The 23,630-nt window shown below is 52.6% G+C and overlaps 1 protein-coding gene across 1 annotated transcript; it reads left to right on the top strand.

The window, feature by feature from the left end:
• Positions 1–3,871: 3,871 nt before the first annotated feature.
• On the top strand, positions 3,872–5,978 carry LOC306815928 (serine/threonine-protein kinase pim-1-like; the record flags this gene model as incomplete). The annotated part of the gene is made up of 5 exons (XM_079332424.1): positions 3,872–3,957; positions 4,581–4,905; positions 5,032–5,082; positions 5,287–5,653; positions 5,971–5,978. The coding sequence occupies 5 exons, from the start codon at positions 3,872–3,874 to the stop codon at positions 5,976–5,978; spliced, it is 837 nt and encodes a 278-aa protein (XP_079188550.1).
• Positions 5,979–23,630: the final 17,652 nt, after the last annotated feature.

The raw sequence follows: 23,630 nt of genomic DNA, 5'->3' as shown, positions 1-23,630 counted from the left end.
ACCATACAACCAACTAGCAGCACAAGAAACACGCTGTGCTCTTGTCACTGACAGTTTCTGTCTCATCCTGGGGATGAACCAGAAGTGGAAAGCGGCTGCATGGACCCCACAGGACAGGTTGCACAAGCTGCTGAAGGAGAAGGTGAATCAGGTCAAGCTGCTGAACTCAAAGCCATTCAGCTGGGCCTGGACATGACTGAAAGAGAGAAGTGGCCAAAGCTCTACCCTCATACTGAATCATAAATAGTAACCAATGCTCTGTGGAGTTAGCTGGAAAGGTAAAAAAAAAAGCCAGCTAACAGCATAAAGGAAAACCAATTGAGGCTGCTGATGAGTGGAAAAACATTGCCACTCAGACAAACTATCTGTAAAAGTCCATCATGTAGACAGCCACATCCCCAAAAGTCAGGCTAATAAAGAACACCAAAACAACAAGCAAGTAGATCAAGCTGCAAAAATAGAGATGTCACCAATAAATTTAAATTAGCAACATAAGGGAGAGTTGTTCCTAGCTCAATAGGCCCATAATGCTTCAAGGCACTAAGGCAAAAAATGCCACCTATAAGTAGGCACAAAACTGAAAAGTAGATTTAACTATAAATTGCATTTCTCAAGTTATCTGTAACTGTAAGACATGTGCTAAAATTAAACAGGCCCAGCCCATAAAGCCTCTCTAATATGGGGGGCAGTATTCCAAATATAAGTATAAAGAAGCCCAGCAAATGAACTACATCACACTGCCTCAAACCCCCCCAAGGCAAGTGCTACGTGATCACAATTGTAGAAGCCACCACTGGATCATTAGAAACCCACCCTGTACCTCACACTACTACTCAAAACACCGTCTGAAGCCCAAAAAAGCAAGTCCTATAAAGACACAGCACCCCTGAGAGAATCGTCAGACAACAGGACCCATTTCAAGAACAGCCTTATAAACATCTGAGCCAAAAATTGTGATATTGAATAAATAGATCATATCCCTTATCATACTCCAGCTGCCAGGAAAGTTGAAGAGTACAACAGACTACTTAAAACTATCCGAAAGGCACTTGGTGGGGGAACCTTCTAAAATTGAGAAATGAATTTAACAAAAGCCACCTAAACAGTCAACACCTGAGAGTCCATCACTCAAGCGAGTCCTGCCCAGTCTGAGCCCTTGCAGGCAGTGGATGGGGATAAAGTCCCTGTAGTGCACATAAAAGGTATTTTAGACTGTTTAGATTAGTCCCACCTCAAGCAAAGGCAAATGCATCCCTAAGATTGTTCTTGCTCAAGAACCTAGTTACACTTGGTAGGTAATGCAGAAAGATAAAGAAACCTGTTGTGAACCACAAAAAAACCTAATCTTAAGCAAGAAATGTGTGTAAACTTTCATTGTATGTATGTATGTATCTATCTGTCTGTCTATCTGTGTAGCTATCTAAATACCTATTTATCTCGCAGAGTTTAAAGAAGGAATTAATTTAGGTATGATGCAGATGGTAATAGAATAAGGAGTAGATAATGCCTTAGGCTGCAATGCAAGATGTAACCAGAAGTGTATATATTCTACCATTATTTGTTAAAACCAGGTGGAGCAGTGCTCCTTATCTCTTCCATGACCTATCCCTCATAACTCCAGGGGGAATATCCTCTGTTAATAGGCCAGCTGTGCTTGGTGGAACAGCTGTTTTTATCTCTTCCAGGACCCATCCTTTGCCCAGGAAGATATCTTCTGTTAATAAGCCATCAAGTCTCACTGCAGGACTGATCAAATTACATCATCCCATTTGAGATACCCCGTACCCAAGGGGAAGAGTTAAGTATTTCCTACCTAAATAAAACATGAAATTAGAAACATCAGAGAAGCCTTTCTCCACTAAATTCCCAGAAGAACACCAAGCCCATCTTCATCACCACTGGACGTTAGAAAAGAAACTAAACCCTTATCCAAAATCATTGCTTCAACAAAACCTCGTACTCTCGGTTCCTGTCCCTATTCCCGGTTCCGTTCCCGGTCCCCCTCCCGTATTCCCAGTCCCATTCTCGGTCTTGATAATATTCCTGGCACAGGTCCCCCATGGCACTCTGTATTTGTCCCCGAGCCCTTCCCTGTGCTGGGGCTGCCTGGGGCTTTTCCTGCAGCAGGACCTGGCCTGGCCATGGCCCAGGAAAGGCAGTTCCTGCTGGAGCAGGAGGCTCTGCCTGCAATGGGCTCCAACAGCTCCAACAAGGCTCTGTTTGCAAAGCCCCCAGTGGGAAATGAAGGAGGGGGTCACGCTGCTTTTGGGGTGAATAATGCTGAAACCAGCCCGACTCCTCCATCCCAAAGTTCAACATCCTGAGAGGGAGCTGAAGCTGTGGCAGAGCTGGGAAAATCCCCAGAGCAGGGAACAACCAAGTGCCACCACTGAGAACTTCAGCAGAGCTGCTCAGCTGGCACAGCCTGGGCACATCTGAGTGACAGGGCAGCACCCAGGCTGGAAAAGCCCCATCCCAGATTGTAACAGCAGCGTGTCCTGACATTCCCCTCCTTGGGGGGTGTGGGCCTTCCTCCCTGGGCTGGGGACACCCCTCAAGGACACTGCTCCAGGCTGAGCTAAAGTTTTTGGTTTGGGTGAATGATATCAATCTCTACTTAATAACTGGTTTTGCTTTAATACAACTGCTTCAAAATTGCTTCCTGTCTCACTCTGAGTGTCCCTGAGAGGAGCAGAGACACACAGTTCCACAAGCTCAGGGTTCTCCTTTGATGAGGAATCTGGGATGCAAATGGCCTTCTCAGAAGGATAAAAGCACAAGGAATGGACTAGAAATTATTAGAAAAAACTACCCTTCTTGCAGACAATCTTCACCAAGTCCACAAAGTTCACCTGCATTTCCCCTTTTTAGATTCTTTTTGTCATCTACTCTGGGCAGTCCAGCTTGGTCTAGTGCTTATCATGAACAGATTGTGCTCTTGATTTATACCAGTGCAAGAGATGTAGAATGATCTAAACTGAGCACAGAAACAAACTACGGCTGTCAGCCCATTTTCACAGTCTAGGTTACTCTGCAGGTGTCCATGGAGACGCGGGAATGATTATCACACAACTCTCCACTTCCAGCTGGAAGCTCTGGAGATTCTTTCTCTGAGTCCAGTCAGGGTTGCATTCCCTAACAATTCCTGGTACCACCTCCTGTTTTCCAAGCTTGGAACAATCACAATGAAAACCTTACCAATGGCACAACTGCCCAGTCCACAAGGCAAAGAAAGGATAAGTTGTCAAGGTCTCCAAACATTTGTCCTGCTTTGCTGCAGGACTCGTGCTGCAGACACAGTGTGGAAAGCCAAGAGAAGCTGCATTGGTGGCACAGCCTGTGACAGAAGCTCGACCTCGTTCTCCACGAAAGGCTCTTGAAAAGAGCAGACAGGACTGTGGAGAAGATTCTTGGAAAAGTGAAACAGCTTTCCAGAAGTGAAATGAAAATGGAAAGAAACAATCCGAGATGTTTTCATGTGTTTATTTCTATGCTCCCCTTTTCTAGTGTTTTAGTGTTGCACTGCTTCTCCATGCCATTAAGTCCAAATGGATCTCACCTCTAAGATCAATGACTTGTGAGTCTTAGACACTCTAAAATATCATAAGCTACAAACAGTTTGCCTTACCCTGGTTTTGCTGGAAAGCAATGCTGGAGACATAAGTGCAGTGCTTGGCTCGGGCAGGAATCCTCCAGCCAGGGAATGAGCCCCGAGAGTGTCTGAGCCTCAGCAGGACCAGTGCACAGCAGGGACCCAGGGGATTCCCGTGTCACCGTGTGGGAGTCAGGACTCGGGGCTTGGCTCAACAGGGCAAAGTTCTCGTTCCGGGACAGACTCAGGGGCTGCCCCCGGGGCGCGCGGGGCTCGGCCATGGGGCGAGTGGGGCGAGCGTGGAACGGACACGCGGAGGAGCGAACACGCGGAGAAACGAACACGCGGACAAACGGCCACGGCGCGTCAGTTGTGAGAGCAGCAGCGGCAGCAGCAGCAGCAACAGCGGCAGTAGAAGCAGCGAGTCTACAGATCCTCTGGATCTCTTGTTCCTCCTCTCCCTGTCCCGCATTCCCGCACCCTCTTCCCCGGTGTCCCGTTCCCGGATCCTCTCCCTCTCTTCCCTTCTCCCCTCTTCCCCTTCCGGGCCATGTTCCGAGCCCGCCCCCGGCCCCGGGCGGGGCTGCCCCTGCCCCGTCGCCGGCTCCGCCCCCGGCCCCGCTCATCTCGCCGCGGTCTCGTCTCCGCCCGCCTCTCGCTGTCCTGGGTGTGGCGCTGTTGGCTGGGCAACAGTGCCTGGGGCTGGGGAGGCATCGCTTTTCTTTGGCTCCGCTTGTCCCGGCCCCAGCCCCGGCTCCGGCTCCAGCTCCAGCTCCAGCTCCAGCTCCAGCTCCAGTTCCAGCTCCAGTTCCAGCTCCAGCCCCAGCTCCAGCTCCAGCTCCAGCCCCAGTCCCAGTCCCAGTCCCAGTCCCAGTCCCAGCCCCAGCCCCGGCTCCAGCCCGAGCCCCAGTCCCAGTCCCAGTCCCAGCTCCAGCCCCAGCCCCAGTCCCAGTCCCAGTCCCAGCCCCAGTCCCAGTCCCAGCCCCAGTCCCAGCCCCGGCCCCGGCCCCGTCTCCGGCTCCTCCCGGGACCCGCGGAGGGCACACGCGGCGCGGCCACTCCCGCCACCCCCCGCCGAGGCTCCCCCGGCCCGAGCTCCGCCGGGGCCCGGGGTGGGTGGGGATGCCCAGCCCAGGACGCTCGGGGAACGGTCGGGGGCCGTGTCTGGCCCCGGGCCGAGCGCTGACAGCCGCGTATCACCCGCAGGGAAGGCGCAGGAGGCGTTGGAGGAGCGGTACCGGATGGGTTCGCTGCTGGGGAGCGGCGGCTTTGGCAGCGTCTTCTCGGGCACCCGGCTCGCGGACGGTGCTTCGGTGAGTGGCAGGGGCGGAAGAGGAGGGAGGAGGAGGAGGAGGAGGAAGAAGAAGACGAGGAAGGGGAGGCTGGAGCGCGGCGTGCTGGGCGGCGAGCTCAGCCCGCTGCTGCCCCTTGGCTCGCAGGTCGCCATCAAGCGCGTGCCCAGGAATCGCATCCAGCACTGGGGCGAGCTGGTGAGTGAATGGGGCCAGCGGTAGAAGGCGGGGCGTGCCGGGCGGAGAGGAGCCGGGGCCCGGCAGGGTGGGAGCCGCCGGGAGCCCTGCAGGGAGAGCGGGCGTGGGGTGAGCGGGGGGTGCAGAGCATCCCGGGCTGGCTGAGGAGCCCCAGAGCCCTGGCACGGCCTCAGCCCCGCTGACGGCATCGTGCTCCTCGCGCAGCCCGACGGCGCCCGTGCGCCCCTGGAGATTGTGCTCCTGGACAAGGTGTCCACTGGGTTCCCTGGAGTCATTCAGCTGCTGGAGTGGTTTGAGCTGCCCAGCTGCTTCTTGCTGGTGATGGAGCGTCCAGAGCGATGTCAGGACCTCCGTGATTTCATCGCGGCTCGGAGATTCCTGCCGGAGGAGGAGGCGCGGGGGCTGTTTCGCCAGGTGCTGGAGGCCGTGCGTCACTGCAGCAGCTGCGGGGTCCTGCACAGGGACATCAAACCGGCCAACATCATCATCGACCTGGACAGCGGGCAGCTCAAACTGATTGACTTCGGCTGTGGCACCTTCCTCCAGGACACAGTCTACACGCAGTTTGCAGGTGAGCCGAGCCTGGGGGATGCTCCTGGGCATCTCATGGCCCAGCCTGGCTGTGGCACCAGGGATTTCCCCCTTTGCTGCAGGCCATGGCATTGCTTCTGCAGCCAAGTTGCTCTTGGGTGGGGGTCAGAGGGGGGCCAGCTGCCAGCTCTGCCAACCTCATTCACCAGCCACTCAGCCGTGGCTGGAGCTGGGGCAGCCAGGCCGACACAAACCCCATGGGGGTGGCAGAGAGGGGGGGTCAGACCTGGGCACTGCTCAGTTTGGTGTGCAGGCGAGGAAGGGCTTGGACTGCTTTGCTGCCCTTGTTTGCCTTAGCTTATTAGTGTTTTCTGGGGGCAATGCAAGCAGGGAGGAGAGTGGGTTTTTCCCACCACTGGCTGGGTTTTTCTTCTGTGTGTCCTAGCTGGGCCTTCCCAGGGCTTCTACTGCCCTCTCCCAATACCAGTGGCTTCTTTTCCAACCCCAGATTTGTACACAAGAGCCAGGTGCTCGCAAGTAGGCAGCAGGTCACCCCCTGTGCCACTGCTGCAGCCCCCCCATGCCCAGGGATGCTGGGGCCAGGCTCTGGGAGCAGCAGCATTCCCCTGATGAGCTCCATCTGTATTCCATAGGAACACCATCCTACAGCCCCCCGGAATGGACCTACCGCAAATGCTACCACGGCGAGGCAGCAACGATCTGGTCCCTGGGCATCGTGCTGTACCAGATGGTCTGCGGGAAGCACCCGTTCAGGAGGGGCCGGGGCATCATCCGGGGCCAGCTCAAGTTCCCACAAGGGCTCTCTCAAGGTGGATCCTCATCTCTGGGCACGGGGAATACCAGTGCTGGGAGACAGCAGTGGGCTCGTGAGCATCCTGCTCTGGCACCTGCTGAGGAGGTGGCTCATGTCCTGCTCTCCTGCTCTCCTCCAAAACAGGGAGTTGTCTGGAAAGTTTAGGCCTAGTTCTGAGCACATCCAGCAGCGCCTGGGCATGGGAACAGTGGGGCAAAGCAAACAGGGTCCTTCTCCAGCTGACTGGTGGTTGCTGGTTTCTCTCCCCAGAGTGCCGAGATGTTATCAGCTGGTGTTTATCCATGCGCTCCTTGGACAGGCCATCTGTGGAAGATCTGTTCCATGACCCTTGGCTGCAGGATGTTCATCTGCCCTAGAAGATGGGAGAGATTCACAGGCACCATTTAATCCAGGAGCCTTTGATCAAACAGCTACACACATCTCTTGATCACAAGAAGCAAAGAAACCCAGATTTTTTGTACCATGGAGCAGGGGTCATCAGATGGGAGCATCTGTTCTGGAGCTGAGCTGGTCTTGCAAGCACTGGCAGCCACCATTCGACCTGGTTTTACCTGTCCTGGTTCAGTGATGGCTGAGTCCCTGGGCAGAGCACAGACAGCCTGGTCTGGCCCCCAGGGAAGGAGAAGCAGCCCCTGGAGAAGCTGTACCAGGTGGGGCGGCTGCAAGGACAACCTCAAGGATGACAACCTCTGCCTGGCCCTGGCCACTGGCAGCTGGAGATGATCGACTTCGATTCTGGCATCTTCTTCAAAGACATTCCAGGCCCAATTTGCAGGTGAGTCCCCAGGCAGGGGGATGGTCCCAGATCTGGGCATGGCACGGCCTGGCCGGGAACCAAATGTTCCCCCCTTTGCTGGGGTGGCTGCAAGGAACTCTTGAGTGGCTGCCAAGCTGCTTCTTGGCTCTGGGCAGCTGCTGAGGGGCTGGATGTGCCATGGCAGCTGCAGGCTGGGCACATGTGCTGCCCTCCTGCTCTGCTCCCAGGGGCAGCAGTGACTGGGAGGTTTGTGCCCAGCTCTGGGCACGGCCAGCACGGCCTGGGCACTGCGGGGTCGGGACATGGGGACAGGAGCCTTCGGCTGACGGGCGGGTTCTGGTTTCTCTCCTTGCAGCCGGGCTCTGCGGATGCTGAGGCAGCTCTGGGCTGTGCCAGGGCTCTGCTGGGCTCAGCCCTGGGCACAGGGCTCTGCCTTCACAGGGCTCTGACAGCTTTGCACCAGATGAGCCTGTTCCAAGCTCACCGCCTGCGCTTTCTGCTTTGCAGGTGAGTGAGATGCTCCTGCAGGCCAAGGGTTTGCTGTTAGGGACACACACCCAATGGGCAAGAACCCACACTCTCCACGGTGCCAGCTGAACCTCTGGATTTCCACAGAATGTCCCACTCTTCATTCTTTTTTGGCTGGAATTGTGCAGTTGCACTTTTCTTCTTCCTCTAGAAGTGCCACGAGTGGGCAAAACCTGGCGAGGGGCCGTGTTCCTAAGGCAGTGCAGCCTGGAGATGATGGAAGGAGAATTTCCGTTCTGCACTCCCAAACCAAGCAAAAAGCTGTAAGTGGGACTTTCCGTCTTTAAGAAGCCCCTGACAGTTTCAAAGGGAATGTGCAGCTCTTTCACAGGGTGAGAAGGAAAAGCATCTCCTAAAGGATTTGGGCAGTGACAGAGTTTAGATTGCCAGTCTTGCCAGGAGCTGGCAGGGCACAAAGCAATTTCTTCTTGCTTCACTCCAATTCCACCACAATTTAAAATAACTATATTGGAAATAAACCTCAAAATATTTTTTAAAAGGTTACTGAGGCCAGTAAAATGGATCAATGCCATCAACTCATTTACAGAGTAAATAACTGAGTTTTCTGCTGTGAAAGATCAGTTACTAAACAGAATTAAAAGTTACAGAAGATTTTTCACTGCAAACTTGGGGGTTTTTTTATCTTTCATATTTTATAGAGTTTTTTTCTTTTTTCTTTTTCTTTAGTTTAAAACAGAAAACATGCCATAAAATAGGAGTGTCTTCTGTTCCTGGTTCCCGTGTGGAGCAGCTCCTTCCCGCTGGCTGAGCTGTTCAGGCAGAGCAGTCTCTGGAAGGGACTTGCAGGCTCCCTGTTTGCTGTGCTGCCCCACTTGTGCCCAACCAGCTTTTTTTTTTATTATTTCTTTGCACTTTTGCGTTATATAAATTACTCTGTTCCTTAAGTTGGTGTCTGTGTCTTCGGTGCTGACCTTGCCCATTGGCAAAGCAGATATTGTGGGCCCCATAGAACCAAAGATGCCTTGTGACACTGTGGGGCCTGGTGTGACGAGGAGACCATTGTGGGACTGTGGGGCTCCATGGAACCATGGGCACCATTCTGACACTGCAGGTGACTTACATTACCTAGGGTTCCTTCTTTTCCTCTCCCTGTCCCTGCCCCAGCCCAACAGTGCAGGTGACATAGTCATGGTTACCTTCTGCAGCAGCAACTGGAGGCACTGCAGGTCAGGGACAGCCACTCTGTGTCTGGAATGCTCAGCAGATGCTCAGCTTGGGCATTTCCTGCAGCCCCCGGGCCAGCCCCGCTGCCCAGCACAGCAGCGAGTTGGCCCCAGGGTTCCTCAGGCAGCTGCTGCTGCCCCAGGGACAGGGCAGCCTCTTTCCAGGGCTTCTCTGCATCCCAGGGGTTCCTGCTCTGCTCCTGGCACATGCCAGCTGCCCACAGAGCCTGTGCCAGGGGAACACGTCTGTGCTGGCCTGAGCAGCCACTGCTGCAGCCCCTGCCCTGCTCCCAGAGCCCGAGCTGGGGCTGCTGCTCTGCAGAGCACGGGGGCTGTGCTGCCCGGGGCCCTGGGCTGCCTCTGCTGGGCTCTGCTGCTCAGCCTGGGACACAGAGGCAGCTGATGGTGCTCCCTCCACTGACCCCCTCCCACACAGGCTCTGCTGGGGCTGTGGAGGGGCTCAGAGGAGCCTGCCTTGTTCCAGGGCTGCCAGATGGCCTTGGGGCTGCCCTGCATTCTCCTGGGAAAGGTGCCTGAGGCTCAGAGCACTCAGTGCCAGACTCCTTTCCCTGTGCCTGCTGTGTCCCTGGGGCTCAGAGCACTCAGTGCCCAGACTCCTTTCCTTGTGCCTGCTGTGTCCCTGGAGCTCAGAGCACTCAGTGCCCAGACTCTTTTCCCTGTGCCTGCTGTGTCCCTGGGGCTCAGAGCACTCAGTGCCAGACTCCTTTTCCCTGTGCCTGCTGTGTCCCTGGGGCTCAGAGCACTCAGTGCCAGACTCCTCTCCCTGTGCCTGCTGTGTCCCTGGGGCTCAGAGCACTCAGTGCCAGACTCCTCTCCCTGTGCCTGCTGTGTCCCTGGGGCTCAGAGCTCTCCTGGTCACAGCAGACATTCAGTCCTTGATCTCAGGGTGACCCAATGTGGGCAGGCCTGTGAGCTCCACTCCCTGCTGCTCCCCGGGTCACCCTGTCCCTGCAGGTCCCCTGTGCTCTCCTGGACGCTCCCAAGGCCCTGCAGACAAACATTGCCCTGCCATCAGCCCTGGGACAAGTTGCAGAGCCCCAGCAAGGTTCAGCACAGACCATTCACCATCTGATGGGCACTGGCCACGAACAAGCCAAACCCTACCCAGACCTGAGTCCCTCGATGGCCACACTGGGACCCTGATCTCATCCCACAGAGCCCTGGGAGAACAGGGAACACAAGGAGCCTCTTCAGAGTCTGTTCCTTGGGCCTGTTCCTGTTCCCGACTCTGGAGGAGAGCAAAGCCTTCCTGCCCTGCCCTCAGGAAATGCCTTTGCTGATGGAACTGCTGTGCTGGAGCCCAGCTGTGTCCCAGCAGTGCCCATGGCCTGTCCCTGCCTGTGCTCACAGCAGGGACACGCAGCAGGACAGTGACCAAGCTGCCAGAGCACTGCAGCCTCACAGCCACAGAAGGGATATCAAGGATAGGGTGGAGTTGGGAAGAGCAGATGTGGGGAAAGCCAGGGCCATTGTCCCTTGCTGTGCTGCTGTGCTGGGAGTCTCTTCCTACCACCTCTGCTCACAGGCACTGCCCCTGCAGAGATACAGAAGGGCAGAGGAAGGATCTTGGTCACACAGGGCAGAGCAGGACTTTATTTTACCTCAATGCACAGTGGTCATGGCTCCTTACTGTCTCTGCTGAACACAAGCACTGTAGATAGTGATGTAGTAATACTGTGACTAATGGCATCTCTTAATGAAAATAGCAGTCTGAACAGTCTGCAATGAGTTCCATTCTGAATGCTTTGCAGGAGCAAACAGGCACTTTATTGTTTCTGGAAAGCACAGAGTGCTCCTCTCCTCTGGGCATCCTCAGGCTCCTGGTCCCTCAGGCTGTAGATGAGGGGGTGCAGTGTTGGAGGCAGCAGCAAGCACAGAAGTGACCGTGCCAGAGCCAGGAATGGGCACCAGGGTGGCACAGGTGACCTCTGGGCTTTGCAGGGCCCAGGCACAAGGGCTGTGCCAGAGCCAGGGCTGAGCTCCCTCTGTGGGCTGGGGCAGAGCCCAGCCAAAAATCCCCCCTGAGGCAGCAGCTCTGCTCTGGTGGCCACCAGGCCAGCTTGCCAGGGGAGGCTTCTGGCCATGCCCTGGAAGCAGCTGCTGCTGCCAAGGTGCCTTTGCTGTCTCAGGCTCTCCCTGGCACAGCTCCCACCATGGCACTCTGCACTTGTTCCCGAGCCCTTCCCTGTGCTGGGGCTGCCTGGGGCTTTTCCTGCAGTGGGACCTGGCCTGGCCATGGCACAGGAAAGGCAGTCCCTGCTGGAGCAGGAGGCTCTGCCTGCAATGGGCTCCAACAGCTCCAACAAGGCTCTGTTTGCAAAGCCCCCAGTGGGAAATGAAGGAGGGGGTCACGCTGCTTTTGGGGTGAATAATGCTGAAACCAGCCCGACTCCTCCATCCCAAAGTTCAACATCCTGAGAGGGAGCTGAAGCTGTGGCAGAGCTGGGAAAATCCCCAGAGCAGGGAACAACCAAGTGCCACCACTGAGAACTTCTGCAGAGCTGTTGAGATGGCACAGACTGGGCACATTTGACTGACAGCACTTCAGACTAGAAAAGCCCTGTCCCAATTATTAGTGGCAGCATCTCCTGACATTTCCCTTCTTAGGGGTGTGTGGAGATTCCTCCCTGGATTGGAGACACCGCTCAAGGTCACTGCTTGAGGCTGAGCTAAGGAGATTTGCCCAGGGGCGTTGGTCTGGGGGAGTGACACCCATCTCTACTTAGTTCTGCTTTGATACACTTGCTTCAAAATTGCTTCCTAAGGCATGATATTAAAATAGATGTTACAGCTCCTAAACTGTGGAGTAAGTAATTCTGATTAAGACCTTTTTGCCTAATCATGATAATAATCAACCATATCTCTATGCATATAAATACTTCTAGATTTCCCTCCTTAATGTTGAGGGACAAAGTTATACAAAGGTTCAATTCTGGCCTTATAATTCTTTATGAATAAATTCTTGACAAAGTGTCCAAGTTTAGGACAAATTTTAGGAAAAAGACCTCCAAAGGGCCCCCTCCCCCCCTTACAATTCCTTCCTTCACCAAGCTCGGAAAGAATTTTCTTCAGGGGAAAGTGGAAAAAAATTTTTATTAACAAAATACAAAAGAAACACTTCCCAGCACAGACCCAGATTGAGATGAACTCGGCAGATCTTCGCCGGGAAGGGCAGCAGAGCTTCTTTGGCAGACTTCCAGTGGTGGTCTCTGAAGTTCAGATCCGTTTCCTCTGGAGCCGGTGCAAATCTTAGGGATGGGGGGGGGGGGGGGGGGAAAGGGAGAGGGGCAGTTTAGGCAGCCGGGGGGAAAGCAGCTGAAGCAGTGGAGGGGAGGGGGGCAGGGGGGCAGCAGAAGCAGCAGCGAAACCAGCGAGCAGCTAGGGGCAGCAGCGAAAAGCCCCAAAAGCCGAAAAACACCCGGCTAGATAAAACAGCCCGGGGGAGGGGCCGGCAGCTCCATGGTGGGGGGTAGGGAGAGGAGCTAGTCAAAACATAACCCATAACAACCCCCCACGATCGCCAGTTCGGCTGCGATGAGCCCTCCATCTTCCTCCCGGACCCCGCAGCCCCGACATCCCCGCTCCCGCAGACCCCTGCCACTGCGCCCTCCCCTCCCGCCGTTTCGGACCCCGCTCCCCCTACCCCTGATCCTGTGACCCGTCCCGCTGCTCCCACCGCCCCTTCCCCCGCGCCATCTGCCGCTCCTGTGCCTGCCCCCTCGGTGTCCACACCCGTCCCCGGCCCCGTCCCCCCGGCGCCCCCCCTCCCGCCTGTCTCTGCCCCTCCCGCGGCTCCCGGACCCCTTGCGTTTGCCCTGCCGCTGGCTTCCCCCCTCATCCCCCCGATCCCGCCGCCTCGGATGCCATCCTCGCGTTTCCGCCCGCCGTTCCGCCGCGTCCTAGCCTCGCCCCCTCGGTGCCCGCAGCCGTCCCTGTCCCGGCTCCCAGCCCCCGTGCAGCCGCGTACCGACCCCGCCCCTGCGTGCCTGCCCGCCCCTGCCCCGCCGCGACCGCGCTGCTTGCTGCTGCCGCCGCGCCGCCCCTGCCCTCCTCCCCCCTGCCCATGGCTTCCCCTGCACCCCCCACCGCCAGGCACCGCCGCCATTACGCACGTGGAGCCCATTGTGCCCGGCGCGTTACATGCCCAGCACTCTGCTGTGTCCACGGCTTTGATAAACACACCCCTGCTGCAATCCCCAGCCCCGGCCAGCCAGACCGCGCCGTTTCGCTCCGTGCAGGCGCCCCCGGGGACGGTCCCCTTTCCCGCACCGGGGGGAGCCTGTCGGACAGTGAACCAGCCGCCGGAGCTCGCCTGCGGCAAAGCGTTTCCGCTTGGCCATGGCCCCGCAGCCGCGCTGGCCGTGGAGCCGCCGCTCGCACCGTCCCGTCCGGAGCGTGGCCGCGGCCGAGCCGCCGCTGCTCGGCGGCTATTGCGTGTCGCTAGCGGCGGCGCAGCCCCCGGTCACCGCCGCCGGATCCGCCGGGGCGCCTGTACCGCATATGGCCCTGGCCATGACTGCGTGTGCAGCTCCCACGCCACCCGATGAGTCTCTGATCCGGCCCCCGCTGCAGCCCCGTCTCTGTCTCCCGCTGCGGACACGGCTCTCTCGCAGACAGCGCCGCAGTCCGTGCCCGCCAGCGCGTCTCTGCCCTTCCCGGCCCCTCTCGGTCCAGAGCAGTCCGCCCCGCTCCCGACTCCCGCTGCTGGTCCCCTGAACACAGCTCCACTGCCCGCCTATGCCAGCACTGTTCCACCCTCCCCACAACTCGCCGAAGCCGGCCGCCCGCAGCCCGCCATGCAGCCGCCCGCCATGATGAGCTCCGCCGCTCCGGACACGACCGCAGCACATGCACGGAGCTCGCCAGCGCCGCCTGCGCCCTCCACGCCGCTCCTGGGTCCCAGTGCCTGTCCTCAAACGTATCCCTCTGCAGCTTTCCCTACGCCGGACCTAAATGTGGCGCATATCCCAGCGTTTCAATGACGCCTCCGCAGTCAGCATCCCGGTACACCGAGAGCCTCCAGCAGTACCAGCGCACCTACCGCCGAATCCACCCAGTTCAGACGCATTTCTACAGGACAGAGGGGGAGGTGACGCCACAGCGCCCCCGCTAATAATGGAACAAACAAGGAACTATTTCACACCTGCAAATACTTTGCCTATCGTGCAAAAGACATCTCAGCTTCAAACTGCGACGCTGCATCCTCAAACCCCGCCAGATTTAAAACCACAAAAATATTATGATGCTTCCGCATTGACGGACTGGCAAAAAATTAGATGGGCCATTCGTAAAGATGAATGCCTTAATGTGATGGCACTACCTGTCATCTTTAATCCCCAGCCCGGTGGTCCCAGGAGGTGGTCTCACATTCCGTCTCATGAGATTAAGGAATTAAGGAAGGCATTAAGGGATAATGGCATCGCATCACCCTATTTAAAACAGGTGCTAAAAAGTACATTGGATGGACATACACTTACACCGAATGATTGTAAAAACCTCGCGATGGTCACGCTTACTGACTCACAATATCTCCTATGGGAATTGAAGTGGAAAATGATGCTCACAGAAATATTAGCAACTTACAGAGATAGTACGGATGTAGAGCTGCGTGCTCTGATCACATCTAAGTTATCTGGTGACCATCCCGACGACAAAAATGAAGATCAGGTGAATCTTCCCAGAGCAGCCTTAGATGATATTAAGAAAATGGCACGCAAGGCATTTCTGCAGGTTCAGCCTGCAGGAGTCTGTGAAAAGTCCTACAACCTGATTACCCAAGACCCAGCTGAATCTTTCACCACATTTGTGGACAGGGTAATCCAGGCTTCTGAAAGGCAGTGTGCTGATGACATCGCTCGCCCGATAATGATAAGAGACATCATTGAACATAATGCCAATACAGAATGTAAAAGGGCCATCAAAGCCATGGCGAAGGACAAACCAACAGTGCCCGAAATGATAGATGCCTGCAATAAAATCGGAAGTCCGCAGCACGTGGCTTCTATCCAAGCAAATGAATTGGGAAAAACCCTCACAGAACAGCTTGAAAGGATTCTTAGTGCACAGACATCACAAACTGCTGCACTGGCAGCTCAAACAGAAGCCCTGCGAACCAGGCAGGCACACTGCTGTATGCCTGATAAACCCTTTTTCCTTGCAATTTTAGGACAAGAGCTGAGACTGTGTGGTCTCATCTTTCAATGGGACCCCTCTCAAAAAGATCCCTTGTTAATGATTGAATGGGTTTTCATTTCTTACAGGTCACCAAAGACAATCCTCACACCTTTAGAAATGATGTCTCAGATCATCATCAAAGGTACAGCAAGGCTTCTTTCAATAGCAGGCTGTGAATTTGCAATTATTTATTTGCCCATGAAGAAAACTTATTTTGAGTGGGCAATGCAAAAATCAGAAGACTTGCTGTATGCCTTGCTTGATTTTCCAGGCGTTTGCTCCATTCATTATCCAGCATACAAAATGATCAAAGCTAAATTATGCTACAAAGAAAAACCTCTGATCAGTGAAGAACCTTTAGAAGCAATTACTGTCTTTACTGATGGATCAGGGCAAACACACAATTCAGTAGTTACATGGCAAAATATGGAAACAAAAGCTTGGGAACAAGATGTTCAAAAGATTGAAGGTTCTCCTCAGATTGTAGAGTTAGCAGCAGTTGTAAGGGCTTTTCAGCTCTTTCCAGAACCTCTCAACTTGATAACTGACTCAGCATATGTTGCTAATATTGTCAAGAGAATTGAGGGATCAATTCTAAAGGATGTGAACAATGATAAGCTATGTCTTTGGCTTACCTGTCTTTACCAAATCCTATCTCACAGAACTAATCCTTATTTTATTTCCCATGTAAGGGCCCATTCAGGCCTCCCAGGATTTATGGCAGAGGGAAATGCTCGAGCAGATGCATTGGCATCAGCTGTCTCTGATGAGGAAGATGCCTCAGTGCTTGCTGCAATGACTCTGCCTAACACTATTGAACAAACAAAATTGAGCCATGCATTCTTTCACCAAAATGCACGGGCAATTAAATGAGATTTTCACATTACCTTAGAGCAAGCACAAAATATTGTACGAGCTTGCCCTGACTGCCAGCTAGTTCTGCCACTTCCTGCTACAGGAGCCACCAACCCAAGAGGGTTGGAGAGCTTGCAGAAATGGCAAATAGATGTTACTAAGTATCCCTCTTTTGGGAAGATTAAAAAAAACATCCATGTCTCTGTGGATACATTTTCAAATGCAATTTTTGCTTCTGTGCATACAGGGGAAACAGCTGAGCATGTTTACCAGCATTTTTCACAACCCTTTTCTTATCTAGGTATCCCCCAAGAGGTCAAAACTGATAATGGTCCTTCTTAATACCTCACATAAATTGGCTGCATTTTTAAATGACTGGGGCATTCGCCATACATTTGGCATTGCTCATTCGCCCACAGGTCAGGGAATAATAGAAAGGACACATCAGACTCTAAAACGCATTTTAGATCAACAGAAAGGGGGAGATCCTCAGGTCTCACCTCAAAGGACGCTAAATAAAGCATTGTATGTCTACAATTTTTTGAACAGCTCTGCAGACGAGCCAGATCCTCCTATTTATAGACACTTTTTGAATAACAAAATAGCAAAATTGAAAGAAAACCCCCCAGTTTTGGTTAAAAACTTAGAAACAGGACAAATAGAGGGACCATACAACCTCATAACATGGGGAAAAGGGTTTGCATGTTTCCACAGATGGAGGCCTCAAGTGGGTGCCAGCAAAGAATGTGAAGCCCCACTGTGCATCAAAACCTGCTGAAGCCTCCACAGCAGCCAGTGATCCTGCGAGAAGCCAGGAAGCAAGCACCCAGACCTGAACTGTGCAGAATCATCAGGAGAAAGTGACCAAGAGAAACAGTTCAAGAAAAGAATGGAGTTTCATTGTTTGCATGAATGCATGTTGTTTTTCTTTCTTTGTTTTAGCTTTTGTAGTGAAGCGTTACCAGTGAATCAATCCAAGACAAATATCTGGGTTTCCTTAGCCAAGTCAGCAGGCTCCGACACCATCTGCTTATCTAACACAAGTCCTGACAAACCTTTTTCAACCTGTTTAGTAGGAGTAACCTTTGCCAGAGGGTTTCAACAATGTCACCCTTGAAAGGTACTGGCCATATGATGATCATCATGCATCTCCAACTCCCAGCCAAAGACATCAAACTTACATTGACAATTTTAAAGCTGATCAATTTGATCTCCAAGAACTTGAAATCTTAGGTTCAGTAACTATGAACAGTTGTTATTTCTTTCATCTCATGAAAAGAGACAGTCCTCATTCAAATGTTACCCCATATCACCCAGTTTATAGCAATGTGACTTTTTGGTGTAATCAAACTAAACTTCTCACATATTTTGAGCCACACGCAAGTCGATTTAGCAAACTTCCAATACGATTTCCCAAGGGAATTTGGCTCATTTGTGGAGACAGAGCATGGCAGGGCATACCTTCATATATAGAAGGTGGCCCCTGTGCACTTGGACAACTTAAACAGCCCCCAGTGTTAAAGAGGTGGTCAAAAAGAAAAGTAGAAAAATCAGGTCCTCCACAGGACATCATTTTGAAAGTGACTGTGACAGTAACTTTCGCCCGTGGAACTCTGGCACGACAATTATCACAAGCATTTTTTTACCTCAGATGAGCACTACATTTGCTCTGAGACAGTTAAATCAGTTGGGATGTTGGCTCAGTAAAGAAGTAAATGACACATCAATTGCAATTAGTGACTTGTTGACAGATGAAGAAGCAGTGAAACATGCCACTCTACAAAACAGAGCAGCCCTTGACTTCCTTTTACTGGCTCATGGGCATGGCTGTGAAGATTTTCAAGGATTGTGCTGCATGAATTTATCAGATCATTCTGTTTCCATTCATAAACAGTTGCACAATTTGAAGGATTTAGCTAACCAAATTACTACAAGTGATCCAACCTGGCTAGACAGGTTGTTTGAAGGTTGGATCTTTGCCTCTTGGCAAAAGGAACTCTGTAAAATAGGCTTGTTTATTCTATTAGTAATAGTTGTGTTATTAGTGTTTTTACCCTGCATACTCCAGTGTATAAGGAAAATAATGACCAAGACAGTTTCTAATATTTTTGTTGTTCAACGAAATGGGGGAGATGTTGGTGAAGGAATAGCAAAGACTTATGAATGCCTAGCAAGCAGTTCTGAAACAATAGATGAAATAGAGATCTTAGCAGTATTTGACATAGATGCTGCAAATACTTATGTTAAGGTTTGAGAACTCTTCCTTTGTTTATAAAACCAAATACCCCACATGCCAAAGAACCAACAGACATCCTGTCCCAAGCCTGGCAGGAAAGATCTCAAGATAAGGGTAAAGCCATAAAACATGGTAATTTAGTTGTTCCTACAGGTTGCATGCAAATATTAGGAAATTAGTATATTGTAATAGATTGGTTATTGGAATTTGGAATATTCATTATGGAATAATACTTATTGTACTGCAAATGGAAAATCCTTCTACTTTTCTCTTCTCCCTATTTCTCTTACCTTCTGTTTCTACTTTTCTCTTCTCTCCTCTCCTGCTCCTGCTTCTCCTCTCTCCCTTCCCCGCTTCTCCTCTCCACTCTTATTACCTCTAATCTCTAACTTTTCTCTAAGCTCTCTCTTATACCCACACCCTATAATAAAATACAACCCTGAAGAACAGCAAATAATAAGCTCCTGAGTCTGTCCCACAACTGTCCAGAAACCCCCCGGTCCCACAGCCTGTCTGTCATTAAAGTGTGTCAGAAGGTGTTTTACAGTTAGGGAGTGCATTAAAAATGCCACTTCAGTCAGTGCTGAGCTTCAGTGACAAAAATACCTACAAGCTGCTGTTGCTTCGAACGTGCAGAACCAAAGTCCTGCCAAAACACAGCAGTGGTGATTTGCTGATGCTGTGTCTGGCTCTGCTGCTGTGGAAGGGTTATGGATCAGTGAAAAAACAGCAACAAGACACTCTCTTGCTTGGTGCAGAAAAGAGCAAGAAAGAGCAATTTATTGAAAGAAACCATTGCCTTAAATAAGACAGTTAGTGGAAAACAAAATACAAGTAGATCATTGGTCAGAGGAGGAGACACCTCTCCTCCCTGACTTTCTCATGGACCTTGCAGGTGTTTATCTCTGTTACGATTACTTGTGTTATGTCTCTAGCTTGGGAAAAATCCTGGCTAAAGGCTGAGAAAGTTTCATGGCCTGAGAAAAATACTTAAAACTTGAGAAAAAGCCTAGCTAAAATGTGCCTAGGCCTTCAGCAGTGTCCACAATTCTCCATTTTAGTTTTTAAAAAAGAAAAGAAAGAGAAGTGTTTGTAATTCTCCACAGGGCCCTTTGTCAAAGGAGAACAAATACCACTCCTCAGGAGATTTGTGGATACCTGAAGTGCCTAGGGAAATCTTCACAACTGGTGCTTTTAACAAACGCAATTCTAAAACTTAATTCTAATTACAATAACAAAACCCATCACCATTCACCAAACTTATCAAACAGTGAAAAATCCACCACTAAGTAATTATTCTAATACTACAATGAAAACTATATCAACAGTTCCAACATGAACAGATGAATGTCCATTCTCTGCTTGAAGAGGCATCATCTGGTCAGTGTTTTCTCTGGTTGGTGTTTGGTGAGCTGGTCAGCATGTGAAAGCTGAGCTGTGATCACACTCTGCCCCTGGTGCAGGTCAGGGCAGACACCTTGATGGTCAGTAGCAAAGACCCAGGCATGTCTCATCTGAAGCCTGAAATGAGGCAAAAGGTGATTCACAACAACTGGATTGGTGAGATCTTTTCTTTCTCTTTTTCCAATCTCGCTGTCCTACAGTAGGAACAGCATCAGGCACAGGCACAGGAAAAGCCTGAGCCTCTCTCATTTGGATATCATCATTGCAAGTTTTCAGCTCTTCCCTTAGAACAAGGGAATAGAGCTCAGAAATATCTGCTCCAGCGCTCCCTCCTCCCATGCCCACTGCAGAAATGAAACCAGCCCCCGCTGCTCCCCCTTTGAAGTGAGGACAAAGCCATCGCTGCTGTCAGCACAGGGTGGGGGCGGCGAAGCAGCTGGAAATGCCGATGGGAGGGGTCCGTTCGTGGGGTCCAGCGCTGGGCTCAGCATCGCTCCCGGGTGAACGAATGGAGAAACTGAGGGAAGAAGAGAAGGCAGCCCCACCTCTGCTGAGGCAGAGAAGGGCAGCCCAGACCCTGCTCGGGCAGGCAGGTCGGTCTCCAGCATCGGAGAGGAGGGAGGCGCCGGCAGCAGCTCCTTCTCTGGGGTGGCTGGTGCCGACGGCTCCTCTCAGCAGGCGGGTCACGGTCAGACGGCACCGGGGACGGACGGGCCAGCACCACCCGCACCTTTTCAGGGGGAGGCTCTGCCCCGGCAGGCGGATCGAGCGGCGGCACCGGCACGGTGGAGGGGCCGGCTGACGGCACCTCCTTCTCGGCAGCGAGCGGCCCCACAAGGGCGGGGGCCGCCCCCCCAGGCAGCGCTGGCTGCACGGGGGCTGCTCCAGCCGGGGCCGCTCCGAGCCGTCAGCGCCCAGCGCCGTCAGCGCGGCAGGACACGCCTGCTGCCCTGGCCTGGGGCGGGCCCGCAGGCGGCAAGGGGCTCGGCCCCGCGATCTGCGGCGGTTCCGCGGGGGTGGTCGCGTAGGGCAGCAGTGCCGCATGCAGGGCTGTCGTTTGCCCTGACACGGCCGCGAGTAACAATTGCTCCACCGCATCAGGCGGAATAGCTGCGTTTGTGCTGTGCCTGATCCAGAGCCTGTCTCTCTCCCCTCGCCCGTGTCCATTAATCTCTGACTAATGGTCACCCAGGCGTGCACCAGAGGGGAAAGTGAGATATCCCCTCCCCGAAGAACTTTAAACAATCGGTTTCCCAACTCTCCCCAAGCCTTTCAAGAAAAAGCCATTTCTTGGTCCTGGCGTAGGGGGGGAAGGGAACAGCACCTTTCTCAGATGGGGAAGAAAAACAGTCGAGACGCTGCTCGCAGCTCTCGCTGTCCAGGCTCGTCGGCGCTCGGCTCCGCACGACTCTGCGCGCTGCAGGGACTCCCGCTCCGCCGCCGCTCCGAAGATCAAAGAGCGGTTCCGATCGAGCTCTCTCGGTGGGAGAGGAGAAAAGCCAATGATTTCTGCGGGTTTCCCGTCCTGCCGTAGTCAGGCGGGTCTCCGCCGTGTCCCAGATGGCTCTCGACTCCGGCCGCGATCCCGGCTCTGGTCCTGGCCCAGGTTCGCAGCCCTGGTTTTCTGGGTTTCACTCTGCTCGGTGCAGCTCTGGCTACAAACCCCAGCATGGGCCGCACCCCGGTTAGGACAGGCCTCCAGGGTCCGTCCCGGTTTTTGCAGGCTGTCATCTCCGAGTTTTCCCGGTGCTGTTGGTCGGTCAGAGATCGCTGAGGGCGATCCCGATCCACTCGAGTAACGATCTCTCAGTGGAACCTCCATATGTTGGTGTGGGGAAAGATACGGAGTGGCAAAAAAACAGCAACAAGACACTCTCTTGCTTGATGCAGGAAAGAGCAAGAAAGAACAATTTATTGAAAGAAACCATTGCCTTAAATAAGACAATTCGTGCAAAACAAAATACAGACAGATCATTGATCAGAGAAGGAGACACCTCTCCTCCCTGACTTTCTCATGGACCTTGCAGGAGTTTATCTCTGTTATGATTCTTTCTCTTGTGTTTACAATAAAGAAGAAATCTCTAGCATGGGAAAATCCCGGCTAGAGGCTGAGAAAGTTTCATGGCCTGAGAAAAATACTTAGAACTTGAGAAAAAGGCCTAGCTAAAATGTGTCTGGGCCTCCAGCAGCATCCACAACTGGGACTGGCACCGGCTGTGGGGATTGGTTGTGGCTTTAGATCTTCCCAGAGCAGAGCAGCTGCTGGCTGCTGTAAAGTTGTTTCTTGTCAAGGCACGTCAGGCTCCAAAGGCAAAGAGCCCAAGGCTCTCCAGTCCCTGTTCAATCTCTCTGCCATAAAGTCCCGATGGAAGCAGGAGCAGCTCTCTGCTGCAAGAGGTCGAAGCTGCGGCTGGTGCAGAGTCTCCAGAGGCAGATGCTCCCTGGCCTTTCTTCTTCTGTTCTTTTCTTCTTCATCTTCCTCTTCTTCTTCTCTCACGTGCTGGTAGTGGTGATGGTGGTGGTGGAGGAGGACAGAGCAAAGAGAGAGGAGTGAGAGAAAGAGCTCTGGCTCCAATACGTGGATTTTTTTTGACAAATTACCCAATGAACCAAAACCGTGAACCTGATGAATTTCTCCTAAACCTATTAGAATTCTGTACATACCAAAGTCTACATATAACTTGTGCATATGGCCTCTGTTTCTATGTGAAAATATAATATAAAATATTTTTACTGTAATTTAAATTTTTCTAGAACTAAGTTTTTAATGTCTCAATGCAGCCACTATTTATAAAAGATTCCACGGATTTACTTTGTATGGTATTTAAAACATTTCTATGTACTTCACACTAAGATTTAAACTTCTATTTCATATCTAGCTACTTAATATTTCCAATTCCTTATACTAAAACTTAGACCTCTATTAATATCTGTGTGTTTCTTGTATTTTAACTTCTCAAAATATTTTAAATTTAATTCTTGCATACTGTTCTCTCTCGAAGGGAGCAGAGAGGTTCTCTGTTCCACTCTCTGACAATGGGAATGGGGACAGGGACAGAGAGTGGGGACTGGGAAGGGACATCGGAACTGGAATGAAAAGTACGAGGGAATGGGAAATATGGGATCAGAACAAGAAATTGGAAATAGAAAATTGGGGAGAAAAATATGGGATGGGGATTTAGAGTATGGGACAGGGAACAGACATGGGGATAGGGCAACAGGATTGGGAATGGGAATATGGGAATGGAACTGCGATCAGGAATACTAGAAGGAGACAGTACATGGATAATGGACTGGAATATGTGAACAGTAACCAGGCAGAGAATACAGGACAGGGGAGTGATACGGGAAGGGATCTGAACTGGGACAGGGGCAGGAGTGGTGTGAGATGGAATGGGCTGGGGGCAAGGGCAGTGACAGTGGGAAGAGGTGGATCCTGGACAGGGGACAGCGGGAGGCTGGTCAGGGGAAACGGGAGGGTGTCAGGGCAGGGGGTCCTTGATCAGCTGCCCCAGAACCTCCGTCAGCATCTCCCAGTGCAGCCAGAGCCGCTGGGCCAGGGGTGCCCAAAGCCCTGAGCAACCCCTAAGGAAACCTGAAGTGCCTGGAACACAGGGTCCCCCACATCCTCTGGAAGATCCCCCGTGTCTGCAGGCATGTCTTCATTTTTAACCCGGTACAAGGTGTCTGGGAAGGACAACGAGAAATGTAAAGAAAATCCAGGTCACAGGGAGCCAGCACAAAGCTTTTCCTGCACTCGGGGCACTCACATGGCTTCTCTCAGTGGAGACTTTGTTGGTGTTTGGTCAAGTGAGAGCTCTGTGAGAAGCTCTTCCCACACTCAGGACACTTGTAGGGTCTCTCCCCGGTGTGGATGCACCTGTGCCTGATGAGGGTGGAGTTTTTCTTGAATCCCTTCCCGCAGTTGCGGTAGGAGAAGGGCTTCTCATCCCAGTGAGTGCGATACTGAAGGAGGAGATGGCTGTTTCTATGAAAACTCTTCCTGCATTTATCACACTTGTG

Source organism: Erithacus rubecula (assembly GCF_903797595.1).
Source record: "Erithacus rubecula genome assembly, contig: scaffold_296_arrow_ctg1, whole genome shotgun sequence".
NCBI classification, from domain to species: Eukaryota; Metazoa; Chordata; class Aves; order Passeriformes; family Muscicapidae; genus Erithacus; species Erithacus rubecula.
This window is presented reverse-complemented; position numbering and strand designations above follow the sequence as displayed.